At 41.3% G+C, this 21,685-nt stretch overlaps 1 protein-coding gene across 1 annotated transcript in view; it reads left to right on the top strand.

Annotated features, from left to right (window-relative positions):
* The first annotated feature begins 662 nt into the window (after positions 1-662).
* The window catches only part of LOC118361023 (inositol 1,4,5-trisphosphate receptor type 3-like), a 45,115-nt gene continuing 24,092 nt past the window's right edge, over positions 663-21,685 (top strand). Inside the window, exons 1-11 of the mRNA XM_035740720.2 lie at positions 663-1,101; positions 13,302-13,372; positions 16,161-16,282; positions 16,378-16,464; positions 18,814-18,972; positions 20,051-20,149; positions 20,505-20,588; positions 20,740-20,886; positions 21,018-21,113; positions 21,230-21,289; positions 21,402-21,541. Of these exons, the coding sequence (XP_035596613.2) occupies positions 1,010-1,101; positions 13,302-13,372; positions 16,161-16,282; positions 16,378-16,464; positions 18,814-18,972; positions 20,051-20,149; positions 20,505-20,588; positions 20,740-20,886; positions 21,018-21,113; positions 21,230-21,289; positions 21,402-21,541 (1,157 nt within the window). The 5' untranslated portion in view covers positions 663-1,009. The remainder of the gene's footprint in view (positions 1,102-13,301; positions 13,373-16,160; positions 16,283-16,377; positions 16,465-18,813; positions 18,973-20,050; positions 20,150-20,504; positions 20,589-20,739; positions 20,887-21,017; positions 21,114-21,229; positions 21,290-21,401; positions 21,542-21,685) is intronic.

Raw genomic sequence — 21,685 nt, 5'->3', positions numbered from 1 at the left:
GTCTTAGGTCTCTCTTTATGTAGTGTTGTCTCTCTTGTCTTGATGTCTTATAATCTTATTACATGTTTTTATTTGAAATCACAGCTCCCGTACTTCCAGGGGATCTTTTGCCTTTTGGTAGGCTGTCATTGTAAATACGAAGTTGTTCTTAACTGACTTGCCAAGTTAAATAAAGGTTCAATAAAATAAAAAATAAAAAGTTAGTGGTGGCTTGCAAAACTACCTCTTAACATTCCTTCATACTGGATGCAGTGACATACAAATTGTGTCCACGAGTTCATCTGAGTCTGGGGAAGAAGATAAATGGCTTTACTTCATTGCCATTGCTGTTCATAGGAAACTCAATCAACTAAATGTAAAATATATCTCATAATTATGGTTTATTCGTTTATATGGTTTAAATGATGGTTTATTGGCAGTATTTACATCATTTGACTGATCATGGCTCTATATGAGCACGTAGGCCTAATCATGTTCACTGAATAAAAACGTGAATGTTGACTCTGACACCCTTGCACCCTACATAATTGTACCAATTCTCAGTGAATTATTGTATGTAGGAAAGAGAGGGTATGAAGGGGTGTGTGGGTCTTTCTAATCTACATTGTCAGAACAGGCTACTGCTGCTCACTACAGGATTTATCATCATCACACACTTCCTGGTTCTAATGCTTTCTGTCTTCAGGTGCAGTGACAACATGAGGACTTCGCTGACACATTTGGACTTTCTCTGCTTTCATTTATATTGGGCTATCATTGCTCTTTTTCGGGTTTAAACTTTATTTCATAGAACATAGAAAACTATTATTTGAATGAACTACATTGTCCTCCTCGATGCAGTACAACAAAGTCTAAAGTCGTTCGAATGTGGGTTCTTAGCCCTCGGGGGGGAAGAGCGACATTAGATAACGCGTAGCACTCCAAGAAGTTGTTGCAGTCAAGTAGAGAAGATAGAAGGGGACAACGTTTGTATTTCAGTTGATCATTTTCAAGGAGAAAGACACCGAAGATGTCGGATTCAATGTCCAGCTTTTTGCACATTGGGGACATCGTTTCCCTTTACGCAGAGGGCTCTGTCAATGGTTTTATAAGTACACTTGGGTAAGTATTTGCATGTCCCTACAAATACTACCTATTTTGACAGATGATAATATACATGCACCTTCATGTCAACATACCGGTAGCTACTCCATCCGTTGTCCTTACTCTGACTTCGAGATTCATATCCCCTTCATACACAGAGCAAAATCTACTAATTTGCCTGCTTTTTTTATACCAGCATTGTCGTATATCTGAAAAGGGCAGGGGGCAAATAATATGTAAATGAAAAGCCAACTATAGAGCTAGTACCTAAAATACAGCTCTCGGGTCTGTGTGAATGGTTCTCAGCTTTTTTTGCAGGTAAATTCATTAACACTTCCAAAGTTTAACACATCTCTAATTATTTGAAATGCAAACAGCCCCCACCCATGGTTCAACAACACACCAGCCGCTCCCAGTTGGCCGTTTCACACTGATATTTGTAAATGGGTATACCTTCAAGAAAGTATTAAATACGGGACTGTTTGACACAGAGGCTACAATCTCGCTGAGAGAGATTTGATTTAGGCTTCGCTCATATTTACTCAGTCAGAATAGTAAGCTATTGTAACATTTGCAGCCATATCAAATAGTCATTAGATACTTCTGAGATGTAGTGTCTCAGGGAGACCCTCATTTATTTAATCAGCTAATGACAAAATAACTTCTACCCAGTCTCAATATGGCAAGAGTGGGCCGTGGAGTCTCAGTACCACAGTATTAATAGTGGATGACCGTGATCTCTAGATAGTCATGCATACCCATATGCAAACATCTGTTCTCTAGTAAAATTGTGTTCAGGGAGCTCATTGTTGAGCTGTATTTCACAATGCAATACACTAGAGTATCTCAATTATGAGCACAGTTGCACTATATTGTTGTTGATGAATACGGTTGTTACACCTGCTTTTGTGTGTGTCTAAAAATAGTGCTGTATTTCCTCAATAGTAAAGGTTGAAAAAATGTATTTGCCCCTATTAGTTTAACACTGATCTTTCTCTGTCAGTGAAAGGTGTGAAAACACAGGTGCACTATTAACAACGTTGTCACTAGACAGCTAAATACACTGAGTGTACAACACGTTAGGAACACCTTCCTGATATTGAGTTGCACCCCCTTTTGCCCTCAAAACAGCCCCAATTCATCAGGGCATGGGCTCCACTGGGTGCCAAGCGTTCCACAGGGATGCTGGCCCATGTTGACTCCAATGCTTCCCACAGTTGTGTCAAGTTGGCTGGATGTTATTTGGGTGGTGGACCAGTCTTGATACACACGGGAAACTGTTGAGTGTGAAAAACCCAATAGCGTTGCAGTTCCTCACGTTTCGTACGCTCAGTGTATTTTTCCCTGACAGTGGTATATGTTGTTGTTTATGTTTACGTAAAGGCGACGCTGCAGCCCACCTCTCCCCGTCCCACCCCTACTTGATCGTTTGCCTAAATGAAAATACTGCAGTAGGGATTATGTCAGGAAAAGGAAATGATGCCAGTGTGTCCTTTGTAGATCTCCAACGGAGTGGTGCTCATGTCACATGGGACTTAATAGCTCTCTATTCATAGTGCTTCCTGTGGTTTCCCCAGTTGCTGCTGGAGCAGGGGCAGCTTTGTATGTGGTCTGGTGCCCTCTGTGCACCAGCCTGGCTGTGACCGCCACACTCAACCCTGTCCAGTCAGGCTCAGCAACTAATACAGTCCTAGGTCTTGGCCTTTGATGCCTGTTCAAACAGCTTCTTGAGGAGTCACCTCTTAGCCACACTTAGTTCATTCACTTCATACTGTTCAAAGTAGGCTACAAGTGTCTGGCTGAGTCATATTTGTAACAATATGTAGTCAATGTTTAACTTCGATGTATCATCTGTGGGGACAATAGATTCCTTCCGATGGAATGATGGTGAAATGGTGCAGCTCAATAAAATGTAAAAAAAAAAATAAATCAGACCCTAGCCCTAGTTTGCATGAATTTAAATACTGGGAGTTACTGCTCTCACTTGTCTTTCGAGGACACACATTTGAATGTCTAACAACATAGGGCTGCTTATTAGATATCTGTAGCTCGGCTAAAGCCGCTTTAAGTGCGGTTTACTGCATAACACATTATGCCTGTTAGGACAGGGAAATAAAGAGCTTGGGACTGTATGGGGAGGGGGGTAGGAGTAGTGGTGGCAGCTATTCAGCATGATAAATGTCTGTTGGGGTGGGGCATAGATGACTAGTGGTGGCTATTCAGCAGCCTGATGGTCTGGGGGGTAGAAGCTATTGGCCAGTCTGTTAGTTTTAGCCATGATGCTCCTGTACTGAGTGATGGAAGCGGGGAGAACCGGCCGTGGCTCAGGAGGCTGAGGTCCTTGATGATCTACTTAGCCTTCCTGCAACACCTGGTGTTGTAGGTGTCCTGAAGGGCAGGCAGTGTGCACCCAATGGTGCATTCGCCTGAGCATGCCACTCTCTCTAGTGCCTTGCGGTCAGCAGTGGTGGAGTTGCCATACCGGGCTGTGATGCAGCCCGACAATACGCTCCTGAGGTTGAAGAGTTGCGAACTTGATGATTGAGTTTGGACTGTATGAGGCCACTCAGTTGTGAGTATACAGGGCGTACAGGAGGGGACTGAGGACGCACCCTTGTGGGGCCCCAGTGTTGAGAATTAGTATGGAGGAGGTAATGTTGCCTATCTTCACCACCTGTGGGTGGCCTGTTAGGAAGCCCAGGTCCCAGTTGCATAGGGAGGAGTTCAGTCCCAGGGCTATGAGCTTTGTGGTGAGCATAGAGGGCACTATGGTATAAAAGGCCAATCTATAGTCGATGAACAACATCCTCACACATTCCTCTTGTCCAGGTGGGTGAGGGCAGTGTGCAGTGCATTGGCGACTGCGTCGTTCGTGGACCTGTCGGGGCAGTAGGCGAATTAAAAAGGGTCACGTGTCGAGGAGGGAGGAGGTGATGTAGTCTTTGACTAGCCTCTCGAAGCACTTCATGATGACAGAAGTGAGTGCTACGGGTCAGTAGTCGTTTAGTTATTTTCTCTTTCTTGGGCACGGGATGATACTGGACATCTTGAAGCAGGTGGGGATAACAGCCTGAGCTAGAGAGAGAACATTTCAGAAAACACAACAGCTAACTGGTCTGCACATGCTCTGAGGGCACGGCTAGAGATGCTGTCTGGTCCAGCAGCCTTGCCAGGGTTAACACGTTTGAATGACTTGCATATGTCCTCCGTGGAGACCGCAAGCACTTAGCCCTCATTGTCCTCAGGGGCTCTCCTCGGGCAGGTCAGAGTCATTTTGCTCGAAGCATGAGAATAAGGTGTCCGTGATGTGACTGGCTTTCTTTTTGTAAGTCATGGTCATTGAAGCTTAATTGCTTCTCCACAGTTGCTTCTCCACTTGTCTTGCCGTCTTGATCAATCTGCGTAGGTCGTATTTGTACTGTTTAGTGATACAATTGCCTCGGGTCACCTTGACTTGTTTATAAGAAGCATCTCTCGACTTCAATCCACGGTTTCTGATTGGGAAAAGCTTTGAAAGACCCCATCGGTATCACGTCAGCCATGCATTTCTTTATGAGTATGGTGACTGAGTAGGCGTGTTCACTGATGTTATCCTCAGAGGCAACCCGGAACATATTCTTGTCCACATGATCAAAACTATCTTGCAGCATGGATTCTGATTGGTCAGACCATTGTTGTACAGACCTGACCACCGGAACATTCCTCTTAAGTCTTTGTTTGTAGGCGGGGAGGAGGAAAATAGAGTCATAGTCAGATTTGTCAAAAGGAGGACGGTAGATGGCCTTATAAGCTTTTCCTTAGGGTGCTTTTTAGTCAAATCCAATCAAATCTAATTGTATTTGTCACAAACAGGTGTAGACCTTACAGGGAAATGCTTAATTACAAGCCCTTAACTAACAATGCAGTTTTAAGAAAAGTAAGTGTTGAGTAAAAATAGATAAGTAAAAAATAATATAATAATAATATAATAATAATAATTAAAGAGCAGCGGTAACATAACAGTTGTGAGGCTACATACAGGCGGTACCGGTACAGAGTCAATGTGCGGGGGCACAGGTTAGTCGAGGTAATTGAGGTAATATGTATATGTAGGTAGAGTTGAAGGCACCTTCTCTAGTGCCTTGCGGTCGGAGGCCGAGCAGTTGCCATACCAGGCAGTGATGCAACCAGTCATGATGCTCTCGATGGTGCAGCTGTAGAACTTTTTGAGGATCTGAGGACACATGCAAAATCTTTTCAGTCTCCTGAGGGGGAATAGGTTTTGTCGTGCCCTCTTCAAGACTGTCTTGATGTGTTTGGACCTTGATAGTTTGTTGGTGATGTGGACACCAAGGAACTTGAAGCTCTCAACCTGCTCCAGAAATGTGCTGTATAACTAAAGTTGATAAGAAATGGGGGTATGCTTGGTCCTCCTTTTCCTGCAGTCCACAATCATCTCCTTTGTCTTGATCACGTTGAGGGAGAGGTTGTTGTCCTTGCACCACTCGACCAGGTCTCTGACCTCCTCCCTATAGGCTGTCTCATCGTTGTCGGTGATCAGGCCTACCACTGTTGTGATGTCGGCAAACTTAATGATGGTGTTGGAGTCGTGCCTGGCCATGCAGTCATGGGTGAACAGGGAGTACAGGAAGGGACTGAGCCATGCACCCATGAGGGGCCTCCGTGTCGAGGATCAGCATGGCAGATGTGTTGTTACCTACCCTCACCACCCGGGGGCGGCCCGTCAAGCAGACAAGGATCCAGTTGCAGAGGGAGGTGTTTAGTCCCAGGGTTCTTAGCTTAGTGATGAGCTTTGAAGGCACTATGGTGTTGAATGCTGAGCTGTAGTCAATGAACAGCATTCTCACATAGTTGTTCCTTTTGTCCAGGGGGAGAAAGGGCAGCTTGGAGTGCAATAGAGATTGCATCATCTGTGGATCTGTTGGGGCGGTATGCAAATTGGAGTGGGTCTAGGATTTCTGGGATAATGGTGTTGATGTGAGCCATGACCAGCCTTTCTTAAACACTTCATGGCTTCAGTTATGATTTAGTGTTTTATCCTCTTATGTTTGTTGTGTAGTAAATATTACAATTTGTATTTATTGTTTTTCATAGTTTTTTCCTGTGAAGAACATCGCATTGTATTCCATGTCTGAAATGTGCTGTATAACTAAAGCTTGATTTAATAAATAAAGCTTGATTAGACATGTAGCAGTGGTCCAGCGTAGAGTCTCTGCGGGTTAGACAGTCAATGTGTTAATAGATATTCGGGAGTGCTGTTCTCAAATTACTTATGTTAAAGTCCCCCGAGACAATGAACCATGTACCAATAAAGATCTTTGAGATGACCAAGTATTCCAAGCAGAAGCTCGTAACTTGCTGTACATTTCCCCCGTCGCAACACTTACTATTGGTCATAAAACAGAGCCCTCCACCTTTTTTCTTGCAAGAAAGAGCCCTCTTCCTATCCGCTCAATGAACTGTAAAACCCACTGGATGTACATAATCCCTTTCGATATCGGAGGAAAGCCAGGGTTCAGAAAAACAGAATATGTTGAATCTGATGTCCCTCTGGAAGGAGATCCTCAATGAGTTTGAAGTTTATTCGCTAATGATTGAACATTGGCGAATAGTATGCTCGGTAATGGAAGATTGGTCCCCCAGCGTCTCAATCTCACTAAGCCCCCCCCCACGGCTGCCTCTCCATTTGCATCTTCGTTTACAAATCTCCGGTAGGACTCTCATGCAACCCGGCGCCTCACTGAAGAAGCTAGACCATTGTTCCGCCGTCTCCGGGAATTGAGGAAATTCGGGTGGACGGTGCGTGGTGATTCATATTCCAATATTTCTACCCGGGTGTTTGAAGTAAAGCACGAAACAAACTGGGTAAGAAAATTTGAGAAACACAGTAGAAAACAGTTGATAAAGTAGAAACCTGCAATGTTTTGTAGGAGCTCAAGGTGAGGCGCCATACGTCGGCGCCATCTATGCGCCACCACAATACTTAAGTACTGATACGATATGTATTGCGATTCGATATTGCGATTTGATGTTCCCAAATATATTGCTATGTCTGCTGCAGAGGGACAAAAAAGAGCCATGAGAAAACTAGTTTTGATCAGTCATGGAAATAAAAGTTCTGAAAACACTTTTTAAAAAGAAGATGGAGAACAAGATATGATGGAAAAATACTGGAGTTTTGGTGCAGGTAAGGCCAACTAGTGCAAAAATAATATTGCTATACTGTCAAAAATAATATTGTGTTATATCGTTCAAAATAATATCCCTATGCAACTATATCGACCCCCCCCCCCTCCCCCCATCACTAATGTCTGTAGTAACTAAAGAAGGATAAATGTGTTATTTTGATAAAATACACATGTGAGAACAGTGCAGATCTCTGTGTTATGAATGAAATAATCAGGGACCTGACACGTGTTTCAAAGGTGTCATAGACCTGAAAACCACTTCAGCCTGCTCTCTTCCTGTGACGTCTGACAGCTGTGCTGCATTCAATCACACATAAGAGATGCTTTGCATTCTCAGTCGCAGGTAAAGCGCTGCAACACATTGATGGTAACCTAGTCAAACAGCACACCACTGGTGGTATTCACACCACAATTTAAATATATAAAAGTATCTTGCAAACATGTTTTTTTTCTACGTTGAGTCTCATGTTCAATTGCAATTCAAAGTCTTTGTTTAGGCCTAATAGATTGAACCAGCTGTTGTACATATATAGTGTGTTTTTTTTTATGTGGTCATATAAGCCCTCTTGGGTTTCCAACCTCACCTGCACATTTTTTTTACCTTGTTTTTATCTGCACTGTTTTCTCTTTCACTTGTCTTCTTTTGTGTGAATTAATTAAATGACCCTAAAGTGGCTCTTAAAAATAAATCTGTTTAAAAAAAAAAAATTAAAAAAAATCCTGAGGCTGAGTGATTTCATGTACAATGCAAATGACAAGGGGAATAAAAAACAATTCATTGCCAGGTGGATCACTTCAGACTCTAGCCAAAGTAATGAGCCCATAATAGGTAGACAACACCCCTGCCTGGCTGCTAGGTAACTCTCATTGATTATGTGGAGAGGATAAAGGGACATTAACTGGACCCTCTGCATGCTGACATGATAATACAGACACATGGTAAAGATGTAGGATTAGTTTGGCCTTTCAGACAGGCTCTTTTAAAAGCATGAACCCCTTTTTGCATATGTTCACAGCATTGTATGAGCCTGTCCTGCCTTCTGTGTGTCATCTACAGTCATGGAACTACCACTTATAATAGGCTATACCGTAGATGACCAGAAATCGGTCGATTCCACATCAACAGGAGCAGGAATATTTTTGGCATCTCAGATTGTTCTGGCAATTTTCACGTAGAAACTTAATTGCGAGGAAAGATGTTTGAAATGCTTTTTACATTTTTACAAACCATTTTTGAGAAAATCATGATGAAAGTGACCAGTTTAGGCCCGTTTTAGACAGTGTACAAAACAATAGGAACACCGTCCTTCTATTGAGTTGCACCCCCTTTTTCCCTCAGAACAGCCTCAATTTGTCAGAAAATGGGCTCGACATAGTGCCGAAAGCGTTCCACAGGGATGCTGGCCCATGTTGACTCCAATGCTTCCCACAGTTGTCAAGTTGTCTGGATGTCCTTTGGGTGGTGGACCATTCTTGATACACACGGGAAACTATTGAGTGTGAAAAACCCAGCATTGTTGCAGTTGTTGACGCACTCAAACCTGTGCGCCTGGCACCTACTACCGTACCCCGTTAAAAAAGGCACTTAAATATTTTGTCTTGCCCATTCACCCTCTGAATGGCACACATACATAATCCATGTCTCAAGTACAGGTCGACCGATTAATCGGCATGGCCAACTAATTAGGGCCGATTTCAAGTTTTCATAACAATGCCGATTATGGCCAATTACATTGCACGCCACGCGGAAACTGCGTGGCAGGTTTATCAAGCGTGTCCTGCGTTGTATATAATCGATGCAGTGCCTGTTAATTTATCATCGAATCACAGCCTACTTCGCCAAAAGGGTGATGATTTAACAAGTGCATTCGTGAAAAAAGCACCATCGTTGCACCAATGTGTACCTAACCTTAAACATCAATGCCTTTCTTAAAATCAATGCACAAGTATATTTTTTTTAAACCTGCATATTTAGTTAATATTGCCTGCTAACATGAATTTATTTTAACTAGGGAAATCGTGTCAATTCTCTTGCGTTCTGTGCAAGCAGAGTTAAGGTATATGCAGAAGTTTGGGCTGTCTGACTCGTTGCGAACTGTGTGAAGACCATTTCTTTCTAACAAAGACCGTAATTAAATTGGCAGAATTGTACATAATTATAACATTACATTGAAGGTTGTACAATGCAACAGCAATATTTAGACTTAGGGTTGCCACCCGTTCAATAAAATAAGGAACGGTTCCTTATTTCACTGAAAGAATAAATGTTTTGTTTTCAAAATTATAGTTTCCGGATTTGACCATATTAATGACCTAAGGCTCTTATTTCTGTGTGTTTATTATATTATAATTAAGTCTATGATTTGACATTTGATAGAGCAGTCTGACTGAGCGGTGGTAGGCAGCAGTATGCCCGTAAGCATTCATTCAAACAACACTTTCCTGCCTTTGCCAGCAGTTCTTCGCTGTGCTTCAAGCTTTTCGCTGTTTATGACTTCAAGCCTATCAACTCCCGAGATTAGGCTGGCAATACTATAGTGCCTTTAAGAACATCCAATAGTCAAAGGTTTATGAAATACAAATGGTATAGAGAGAAATAGAAATAGTCCTATAATTGCTATAATAACTACAACCTAAAACTTATGTTTATGTTAAAAGGAACCACCAGCTTTCATATGTTCTCATGTTCTGAGCAAGGAACTTAAATGTTAGCTTTCTTTACATGGCACATATTGCACTTTTACTTTCTTCTACAACACTTTGTTTTTGCATTATTTAAACCTAATTGAACATTTTTCATTATTTATTTGAGACTAAATTGATTTTATTTATGTATTATGTTAAGTTAAAATAAAAGTGTTCATTCAGTATTGTTGTAATTGTCATTATTACTTACAGTGGGGCAAAAAAGTATTTAGTCAGCCACCAATTGTGCAAGTTCTCCCACTTAAAAAGATGAGAGGCCTGTAATCTTCATCATAGGTACACTTCAACTATGACAGACAAAATGAGAAAAAAAATCCAGAAAATCACATTGTATGATTTTTTAAAAAATGAATTTATTTGCAAAATCTGAGATAACAAAAATATTTTCAGCTGGTTGGAAATCGAGTAGTATTCATGCCCCTTGACTTATTCCACGTTTTGTTCTTATAGCCTGAATTCAAAATGGATTTTTTAAAAATATGATCTACACACAATACCCCATAATGACAAAGTGAAAACATGTTTTTTAAATGTTACCAAATGTATTGATAATAAAATACAGAAATATCTCTTTTACATAAGTATTCACACCCTTGAGTCGATACATGTTAGAATCGCCTTTGGCAACTGTGAGATTTTCTAGGTAAGTCTCTAAGAGCTTTGCACACCTGGATTGTACAATAATTGCACATTCTTCAGCTCTGCCAAGTTGGTTTTTGATCATTGCTAGACAGCCATTTTCAAGTCTTGCCATAGTCTAAACTTTAACTAGGCAATTCAGGAACATTCAATGTCATCTTGGTAAGAAACTCCAGTTAATATTTTGGCGTTGTGTTTTAGGTTATTGTCCTGCTAAAAGGTGAATTTGTCTCCCAGTGTCTGGTGGAAAGCAGACTGAGTCAGGTTTTCCTCTAGGATTTTGCCTGTGCTTAGCTCTATTCCATTTATTTTTATCCTAAAAAAAACTCCCTAGTTCTTGCCGATGACAAGCATACCCTTAACATGATGCAGCCACCACCATGTTTGAAAATGTGGGTAGTGGTACTCGCTGATGTGTTGTGTTGGATTTTCCCCAAACATAACACTTTGTATTCAGGATATAAATGTCATTTGTTTACCACATTGTTTTGCACTTTTACTTTAGTGCCTTATTGCAAACAGGATGTATGTTTTGGAAAATATTTTATTCTTTACATGCTTCCCTTTCACTCTGATTTATTTTTACCCATCTACCAATAGGTGCCCTTCTTTGGAGAACCTCACTGGTCTTTGTGGTTGAATCTGTATGAAATGTATTGCTCGGCTTAGGGACCTTTCAGATATTATTAAAAAGCCACAAGCTTCCTTGTCTTTTTATCAACAAAACTCCCTTGTCATTGCCAATGACAAGCATACCCATAACATGATGCAGCCACGACTATGCTTGAAAATATGAAGAGTGGTACTCGGTGATGTGATGTATTGCGTTGGATTTTCCCCAAACATAACGCTTTGTATTCAGAATATATAGTTGATTTCTTAGACAACTTTCTTGCAGTTTTCTTTACTGCCTTACTGCAAACAGGATGCATGTTTTGGAATATTTTTATTCAAAGAAAGGCTTCCTTCTTTTCACTCTGTCATTAAGGTTAGTATTGTGAAGTAACTACAATGTTGTTGATCCACCCTCAGTTTTCTTCTATCACAGCCATTAAACTCTAACTGTTTTAAAGTCACCATTGGCCTCATGGTAAAATCCCTGAGAGGCTTCCTTTCTCTCCGGCAATCAAGTTAGGAAGGACACCTGTATCTTTGTGGTGACTGGGTGTGTTGATATACCATCCAAAGTGGAATTAATAAACTTTGCCATGCTTAAAGGAATGTGATTTAAAAAAATATATCTACCAATAGGGTCACCTCTTTGCAAGGCATTGTAAAACCTCAACCTCCTTGTGGTTGAATCTCTGTTTGAAATTCACTGCTCAGCTGAGGGACCTTAAATATAATTGTAAATGTGGGCACAGATGAGGTAGTCATAAAAAAAAATAATGTTAAACACCATTATTGCACGGAGAGTGAGCCCATGCAACTTATGTCACATTTTTACTTGTTTAGCCTTGCAATAACGAAGGGATTCAATACTTATTGACTCAAGACATTTCAGATTTTCATTTTTTTATTTTATTTTTATTTTTCCTTTTATTTTACTAGGCAAGTCAGTTAAGAACAAATTCTTATTTTCAATGACGGCCTAGGAACACTGAACAGGCAGTTAACCCACTGTTCCTAGGCCGTCTTTTGTACCTTGTCAGCTCGGGGATTTGAACTTGCAACCTTCCGGTTACTAGTCCAACGCTCTAACCACTAGGCTACCCTGCCGTAAGTATCTCAAAAACATAATTCCACCTTTACATTATGGGGTATTGTGTGTGTGTGAGCCAGTGACACAAAACCTACATTTAATAAATGTTTTATTTGGGCTGTAACACAACAACATGTGGAAAGAATTAAGGGGTCTGAACACTTTCTGAAGGCACTGTTTGTTCCATAGATAAAAAATAATTACAACAACACCATTTGAAACCAATAGATCTATTTTTGTCTGTGTATATTAAATCAACGTGTTTATGCTATCCACTCTGCACTCTGTTCATGTAGAGTTTAAGATCTGATGATCTTTATTACAATGCAACCCTATGTCACTGACACTCAGTGGCTCATAATAAATAGCTGCTTAAGTCAGACCATAATGAGACATGGAGCAAATCCAAGTGGAAATAAATGTAGATGGTTTCTGCATGAGGGAATTAGTGTCATGGTATTTGTTCTGCCATATCAGTGTTTCTCCCTTTATTAATTTAGCAGTGGTGGGCCGCCGCTGCTAAATTGTTGCCATCCCTATAAAAAGTGTGATGTAATCTTTTTCATATGTATAGATTTCTGCTGAGGTGTGCTTTAAAAAAGGAAAGTCATTGGCTCAATTGCTAGAAGTCTAATAGGAACAGCTAGCATGTCATTGCGCTAACGGTAGTAGCAATGTCCCACCCTTGTCACCACTGCTGAAAACAAATCCTAGGGGAAACACTGCATATGTTGCCATATGTATACCAGGAGTATTCAAATCTTACCCTGCGAGGTCCGGTTTCTGTTCTACCTGCTATTTCGTTGTACCCACCTGTCCTTGGTCTAATTCAGTCCTTAATTAGAGGGGTAGTATGAAACAAAGCAATGGAATTGGCTTCAAGGTCCATATTTGAATTTGAGGGCTGTATACAAACACTGCAGTGCAATTATTTGACTGTAAATGTTGATATATGATCTGCTTTGTGTTGTTTTTCTCCCTAGGTTGGTGGATGACCGATGTGTGGTAGAACCAGCTGCAGGGGACCTGGACTATCCCCCCAAGAAGTTCAGAGGTTAGATGAGTATTACATTATTTATTTAGGCCTACAACGTAAAGTGTGTGCGGTTGCTTGTGTGTTGCGGTTGCTTGTGTGTGTGTGTGTCTCTTTGTCAGAGTGGCATGTATGTGTGTGCGTGCATATACTTCCCTGTGTGTGTGAGTGATTGCCCATGCTATGCATGTTAAAGTGTGTCTGTTGTGCCTCTGTCTGTCAATGACTGTGACATATGGGGAATGCACTGTTCTCTGCCCACTCTGCCTGATATTGGCACCAGAGAGAACAGACTCCAAGTCATAGAGCAGCCAAACACCCAGAACATTTTCCACTGGCTGGCCTCTGAAGGGGGCTGAAACCCGCACTTTCCTCTCATCCATCCCTTGAGTAACACGCATTCAGTGCATTTCTGATCAACGATTCATTTGATGTCCTACTCTTGGATCTTAGTTTCAACAGAAATGTTGACGATGTACGTACAGTCTATTGAAAAAGTAAGCACACCCCCTAGAAAGTTGTATTTTTTGGTAAATATTTGGACAGATGGATATGTAATCTTCGCTTCAACACTATTGACAGATAAAGGTAACCTACTTTAACAAATGAAACTGAAAAATCATACTTTGCAGTCGTTTATTCATCAAAATCAACAGAATTGCAATTCTATAGTGCGGGAGAAAATAAGTACACCCCTAGCTTCAATAGCTGGTGTTGCCCCCTTTAGCCTAGATAACTTAATGTAGCTGTTTCTTGTAACTGTCTATCAGGCTCTTATATCGACTGGGATAGTTTGTTCCCCCCACTCTTCTTCACAGTACGTCCTCAACTGTGTCATGTTGGAGGGATTCATTGTATGCACTGCCCGCTTCAAGTCCCCCCACAGCATTTTGACACGATTGAGATCTTTGCTTTGACTCGGCCATTCCATAATCCTCCATTTTTTCTTTTTGAGACATTCTGTTGTAGCTTTGCTTGTGTTTTGGATCATTGTCCTGTTGCAAGATCCATGTTCGGTTCAGCTTCAGCTTTTTGACCGATTTTTATTTTATTATTTTTTTTTTTCCCTCACATTCTCCTCAAGAATACTCTTGTACAATATGGAATTCATGGTTGACTAAATGATGGCAAGTTGGCCAGGCCCTCAGGCAGCAAAGCAGCCCCAAACCATAATGCCACCGCCTCCATGCTTTACGGTTGGTATGAGGTTCATTTGTTCAAAGGCAGTGTTTTGTTTTCGCCAACGATGGCGTCTGGCATTGCGGCCAAACAACTCCACGTTTGACTCATCTGTCCAGAGCACATTGTTCCAGTAGTTTTGGTCTTTACCCAGGTGTTGCCTGGGAAACATCGGTCTTGTCTTGATATTGTTTTTTGAGAGCATAGGCTTCTTCCTGACCTCCCATGTAGGCCAACTTTGTGCAGTCTCTTTCTGACAGTTGATTCATGTACTTTGACATTGATTATGGCAGGAGAGGCCTGTAGATCCCTTGATGTTACCCTGGGGTTCTTAGAGACTTCCGTGATCATCTTTCGGTCAGCTCTTGGGCTGAATTTGGCGGGACGGCCTGTCCTAGGTAGATTGCCAGTGGTCTATAAATGGAGAAAATTCCAGATGATCCGTCGGACAGTGGAACGATGTACATCGAATTGCTTGGAAATGGATTTGTAACCCCTCCCAGACTCAGGCATCAATCATTTATCTTCTTAGGTCCTTGGATAGGTATTTTGATCTTTGCATGATGTGTTTCCATACACCCAATATGGTTAATACAAACCAGACCAAGTGTCTAATCTTTATGGAAGGCTCGACCCTCTCAAGGTCCTCTCTAATGATTTCCTAATGATTTGCACCTGTTTTTGGTGCACCTGATCTGAATTTTAGCCATTTTAGGTGATGGTAAAGGTACATTTATTTTTTCCTGCATAAGGAAATAGCATTTATTTTAATTTATTTGAACATTTTCAAAGTATTTTTTTTTTGTGTGATTTGTTAAATTGGCTTACCTTTATCAATGAATGTGGTTGGAATTCAGCTCAAATATCCATGTGTCTAAATATGTAAAAGAAAATACCACTTTCCAAAGGGTGTACTTACTTTTTCACGTGACTGTAAATGTATGTTGGCCCATAAGTCTCAACAACTGTGTCATAGTCTAATTACACTCTTAATAGTTTTATATGAATAGTATTCTGTCAGCTGTTTGCATGATTTCCCTATATAAAGATGTATCCCGCCACACATTGACTGTATCAAATAAGCAATTTCAATATTTGCAGAGGGATGAGTGACAGACATTTTTAAAGATGTTTGCCGTTTTGGTGGCTCTAGAAGCTTCCTGTCAGGCCTGTGTGGCAGATAACAACTACTGTACTGTACTCACAAGGCACACAGACAGCCAGCTGATAACGCCCTTAACCTCCAGTATTAGGCTCTTTTAAAAACAGGATATCCCTCTGAGGATAGGAAGTAATAATATTGACCAGACGCCCAGATCCACTCTCCCCTATGGTGGGTGTGGAGCAAATTACTAACCGCTTTTTAACAAGGACATGATGCTTTTTATGTGGAAGCGATTATATACTTGCTCAGACAGTGACCCAGCACATCTTTACTATTAAAAAAAAGTAGATGTTTGGGATAATGGCAGCCATCTTGGGATAGTAATCAATCTGTGATAAGTTCACCACTAGCTCTCCTTCCCATAATACAGGTTTTTAAGTTTGATACCAAAACAGCTATTACATTGAATACTCACCAATCCCCTGAATAATGGTCTTGACCCTTGAACCCACTCTCTTGTCTCAGACTGCCTCTTCAAAGTGTGTCCCATGAACCGTTACTCTGCACAGAAACAGTTCTGGAAAGCCAAGCAGGCCAAGCACGAGAAGGACAAGATCGCTGATGTTGTGCTACTTCAGAAACTACAGGTAAAAGATACTACCAAGGATCATACCACTAGGTTAGATGCAGTACACTGGACTAACACTGAAACGGATGCAACCTTGTCCTTGTTACTCCACAGCATGCCTCTAACCTGGAGCAGAAACAGAATGAGACCGAAAACAAGAAAGTCCACGGAGATGTAGTAAAATATGGCACTGTCATTCAGGTAAGGTTGGAGTTCCCAGCAGCATTGTTTAGGTAAGCAGACCCTCAGGTGTTCAACAGTTTATGCTTCTCCCTACTCTGGTGAATGGAATTACTGTAACTCTGTTGTGATGTCATGGGATTAGGCCACTATCAATGAATGGCTGGTCTTGTACCCGAGGGGAAGCTTGAGCACACCGGCACATTCTGAGTGTGAAGGGTCTGCAGAGCACAACACAGAATGGGTCTGGCAAAGTATTGAGGTTTGAGCACATCTGCACAGTATCGATCAGGGATGGTTCACAGAACACCTGTGTTTTAATACATTACGGATGCAGCATCACTCACAAAGGGGAGTTATTGGCCCCGAGTTACAGGGATTGGTGTGATAGTCAGTCGGGTGATTCACAATCAACTCTTCCTCATCGTGACTCTTAATAGCTGGTCCATAACGGCATGTTTGTGCATGTCACTCCTGTGTGTCAGGTTGTCATTACCATAGCCAGGTGAAGTCAGATTTTCCTCTCGGTGTGTTCATATTCTAAAGAGATTCCAAGTGTTGAGAGAGAAGACTGCACAGGTTTTCCAGTAATACCTGCCGCTGGGCATTTCACATGAAATGCCTATGTAGCATGGTCTAGATTACTGCATATATAGCACTAGTCTGTGTTAAACCAACAAGAATATTTGTCTGAACTTGAATGATGACATATTTGAGAGTTTTGTTAATTTCATAGAAAGGCTACAGATAGTCATCATCAGACCTCTAACCCCGGTTTTCATCACTGAATGCGCAATGAAGAAAAGAGGTTTAATGATTCACAGGAAAATGCACAGAACCGTGTTCAATATCGCATGAGAAATGGATGTATTGACTGAGGTCTAGGGGCTAGGATTCCCACTCACTGGACCTGTACCTGGTCAATATTGACACTGAAGCCTTATCTTCACACAAACATGAAGGGCTGTGCACTTACAGAAACATGGGACATAAAGTTAAGGGTTAATGTTAAGAGCCCTCTCTTATTTGGACAGACATTATAGGTGTGGTTCCTTGTGACTGTTTAGTGTGGCGTTCCTCTTGATTCGGACAGGCTGAGGTGGGAGACGGCAGGGAGGGTTTGTAGACAAAGTGGGTGTTGCTCTCTCTTAAGAGATCAATAGCTGTAATCTGTTAATGGCTGTGCAAGTGCACACATCACACCAATGACAAGCATACCATACAGTACAACTCATCTAGCGACGTCACTTTATCTACCGGAAGTAAGTCCTACTGCATAGCTTCCTCAGGTCTCCCCCACTCCTTTATTCTCCTTAATATCCTCTTAGCACATCTTTCCTTCACTAAAGCTTATGCTATTTGCCATTCATTCTCTCCCATTGAAATGAGAGAAATGCACTTTCTGTAGAACATAATAATCTCTGAATGACAACAGCAGGGTGATCCTGTCTGTAGAACATAATAATCTCTGAATGACAACAGCAGGGTGATCCAGTCTGTAGAACATAATAATCTCTGACTGACAACAGCAGGGTGATCCTGTCTGTAGAACATAATAATCTCTAAATGACAACAGCAGGGTGATCCTGTCTGTAGAACATAATAATCTCTGAATGACAACAGCAGGGTGATCCTGTCTGTAGAACATAATAATCTCTGAATGACAACAGCAGGGTGATCCTGTCTGTAGAACATAATAATCTCTGAATGACAACAGCAGGGTGATCCTGTCTGTAGAACATAATAATCTCTGAATGACAACAGCAGGGTGATCCTGTCTGTAGAACATAATAATCTCTGAATGACAACAGCAGGGTGATCCTGTCTGTAGAACATAATAATCTCTGAATGACAACAGCAGGGTGATCCTGTCTGTAGAACATAATAATCTCTGAATGACAACAGCAGGGTGATCCTGTCTGTAGAACATAATAATCTCTGAATGACAACAGCAGGGTGATCCTGTCTGTAGAACATAATAATCTCTGAATGACAACAGCAGGGTGATCCTGTCTGTAGAACATAATAATCTCTGAATGACAACAGCAGGGTGATCCTGTCTGTAGAACATAATAATCTCTGAATGACCAGCAGGGTGATCCTGTCTGTAGAACATAATAATCTCTGAATGACAACAGCAGGGTGATCCTGTCTGTTGATACATGGTTTTAGTACTTTTCATCTTTATCTTTCAGCCATTCCTTCTTAAGTGGTTCCCTTTCTGGCTGGCTGGTTCCCATTCCTGAATGGGATAGTGAGCTATTCTAGCTTCCATCATAACAGCACAGTTTCCCAGACACAATATGAACGTTTTTCTGAGGTTTAACAGTGGCCTGTTTTTCTGCGTGTGTGATCTGCCCTGGCTGACAGCTGCTGCATATGAAGAGTAATAAATACCTGACAGTGAATAAGCGTCTGCCTGCCCTGCTGGAGAAGAATGCCATGCGGGTCACCCTGGACGGGACGGGGAATGAGGGCTCCTGGATGTTCATCCAACCCTTCTGGAAGCTAAGGGCCAACGGAGACAATGTAACTCACCTAACTCGTATTACTGCACAGACTCAACTGACATGCGCAGTCAATCACATACACACAGGGTTGGAAAAAGTACTCAATTGTCATACTTGAATAAAAGTAAAGTTACCTTAATAGAAAATGACTCAAGTAAAAGTGAAAGTCACCCAGTAAAATACTATTTGAGTAAAGGACTGAAAGTATTTCGTTTTAAATATACTTAAGTATAACATGTAAATGGAATTGCTCAAATGTACTTAAGTATCAGAAGTAAAAATATAAATAATTTCATATTCCTTATATTAAGCAAACCAGACGGCACAATTTATTTGTTTATTTTTATTGATGGATAGCCAGGGGCACACTCCACCACTCAGACATAATTTACTAACGAAGCATGTGTATTTAGTGAGTCCGCTAGATCAGAGGCAGCAGGGATGTTCTCTTGATAAGATCATTTTCCTGTCCTGATAAGCATTCAAAATGTAGAGTGTGGAGTAAAAAGTGCATTATTTTCTTTAGGAATGTAGTGAAGTAAAAGTTGGCAGAAATCTAAATGGTAAAATAAAGTACAGATACCCCAAACAACAACTTAAGTAAAAAATACTTTAAAGTACTACTTAAGTACTTAACACCACTGCATACACACATTCACTAACACATGCAAACTCACAAATCTTAGACAATCTATAGGGGCAATCTGCAGTTGCTATATCCATAATTTTTTTAACTTATAAATTAATGATATTTACCTATTTTTGATTCTTGAAGAACATAATTTATTAAATCCCTCATGAGCTTACTTCAACTGTCGTATCCTATCAGAACCCAAAATATAAGCTTAAATCAACTCCAATGTTTGTAAACAATGTAAATATAAACACACTATATAGCCTCAAAACATGGTTAAATCTATAACTTTATCATGAATGGTCAATCCTTGCATCCATAGCTCTGTCTATGAATCGGAGAGTGATTACATTTCTCCAACCCCATCCCTCAGCTGGGGAGAAGGCATTATTGTTTCAACTGCTTATTGCAACTTGAGTTCTTGTGGAATTGTTGTTGTGCTTATTTCTATGTTCCTCTGCAGGTAGTGGTAGGAGATAAGGTGATCCTGAACCCAGTGAATGCAGGCCAGCCCCTACATGCCAGTAACTATGAGCTCTCTGACCACGCTGGATGCAAAGAGGTAAGAGTCCAGTCATAACCTCACTGTCTGATTAATCCATGACTGAATCTGTCTGGAAGAGTGAGGCTTCTGACTGTGTCACTTCTCAATTGCAAAGAACCAACGGTTGCCAGCAATGATGATAAGCCCCACCCATTTCTACAATTTGTCTTCTTAAAATCTGATTTGAACCCTGACCTTAACCACACTGCTAATCTTATGGCTAACCCTAACCCTAAATTAAGACCAAAAAGCTTCATTTTTGTTTTCGTACATTTTGTCGATATGGCGAGTTTTGACTTACCCATCCAGCTTACCCATCGAGTGGGAACAGGTATGCATGCTGAAGCTGACGTATAGGTGTGTCCCCCTGCAGGTTAACTCTGTGAACTGCAATACCAGCTGGAAAATCAACCTGTTCATGATGTTCAGTGACCACAAGGATGAAGTCTTGAAAGGAGTAAGTCTCCTTTAACATTCATGTGTATATTACTGTCACTATTTGTATCATTGTAATTGATTCTTCTTCACTTTCCAACCCTAACACAATAATAGCATTCTAACCTGAAGCGTTTAGATGATTTGATGTCTCTGCTGGTGTGTCCGGTCAGGGGGATGTGGTACGGTTGTTCCATGCGGAGCAGGAGAAGTTCCTGACCTGTGATGAGTACAAGGTCAAGCTGCATGTGTTCCTCCGTACCACCCTGCGCCAGTCTGCTACCTCTGCCACCAGCTCCAATGCCCTGTGGGAAGTGGAGGTTGGTATACACACGGCACCCAAGCCCACGCATGAATCCTAGTCCAGTTTGGATATGCTCTGTCGTACAGCAGCTAAATGCCTAAGGTATGACGATTGAGGTTTGTTTTGATGGTGTGATTGTGTTCCAAGGTGGTGCACCATGACCCATGTCGAGGAGGGGCCGGACACTGGAACAGTCTGTACCGCTTTAAACACCTTGCCACAGGGAACTATCTTGCAGCTGAGGTAACATGATCACGTATTGGACCATGGATATTGGTCACCACAGTGCTCTGGTTATCACACGGGCTGTATTGATGCGGAGTCATTTTAGAGCGCATGTGTTGTTGTGGTTGCTTTAGGAAAATCCGGGTTATAAAGGTGACAGCGTTGAAATCCAGACTTCGGCGAATGAAGATACGGTATGCATCCATTTTTTTGTTTGTTCTGGACCTCACAGTACTTATGTCTAGTTAATTTAACACGTGACAGTCAATGTGCTAAACTCTAACCCTTGACCCCTGCCCTCTGTAGCTGGACAGTAGAGGAAAACTAAAGATGTTGGGTGAGAGGATAAAGTACAAGCTGGTGGCTGTGCCTCATGGGAATGACATTGCTTCCTTGTTTGAGCTAGATCCCACCACTCTGCAGAAAACAGACTCCTTTGTGCCAAGGTACTATACTGTACCACTTCGACTCACTATCGGCCTCAACCCATCTGCACAATACAGTATATACAACTGTATATAGCTATTTATAAAGAAGCAAAGACTTGATCTACAGTATGTTTCACTGGCTTTCTATTGTAAACTTTCATC

Source organism: Oncorhynchus keta, chromosome 28, assembly GCF_023373465.1.
Source record: "Oncorhynchus keta strain PuntledgeMale-10-30-2019 chromosome 28, Oket_V2, whole genome shotgun sequence".
NCBI classification, from domain to species: domain Eukaryota; kingdom Metazoa; phylum Chordata; class Actinopteri; order Salmoniformes; family Salmonidae; genus Oncorhynchus; species Oncorhynchus keta.
The sequence above is the reverse complement of the archived record's forward strand: the minus strand, read 5'-3'. Positions and strand labels throughout refer to the sequence as shown.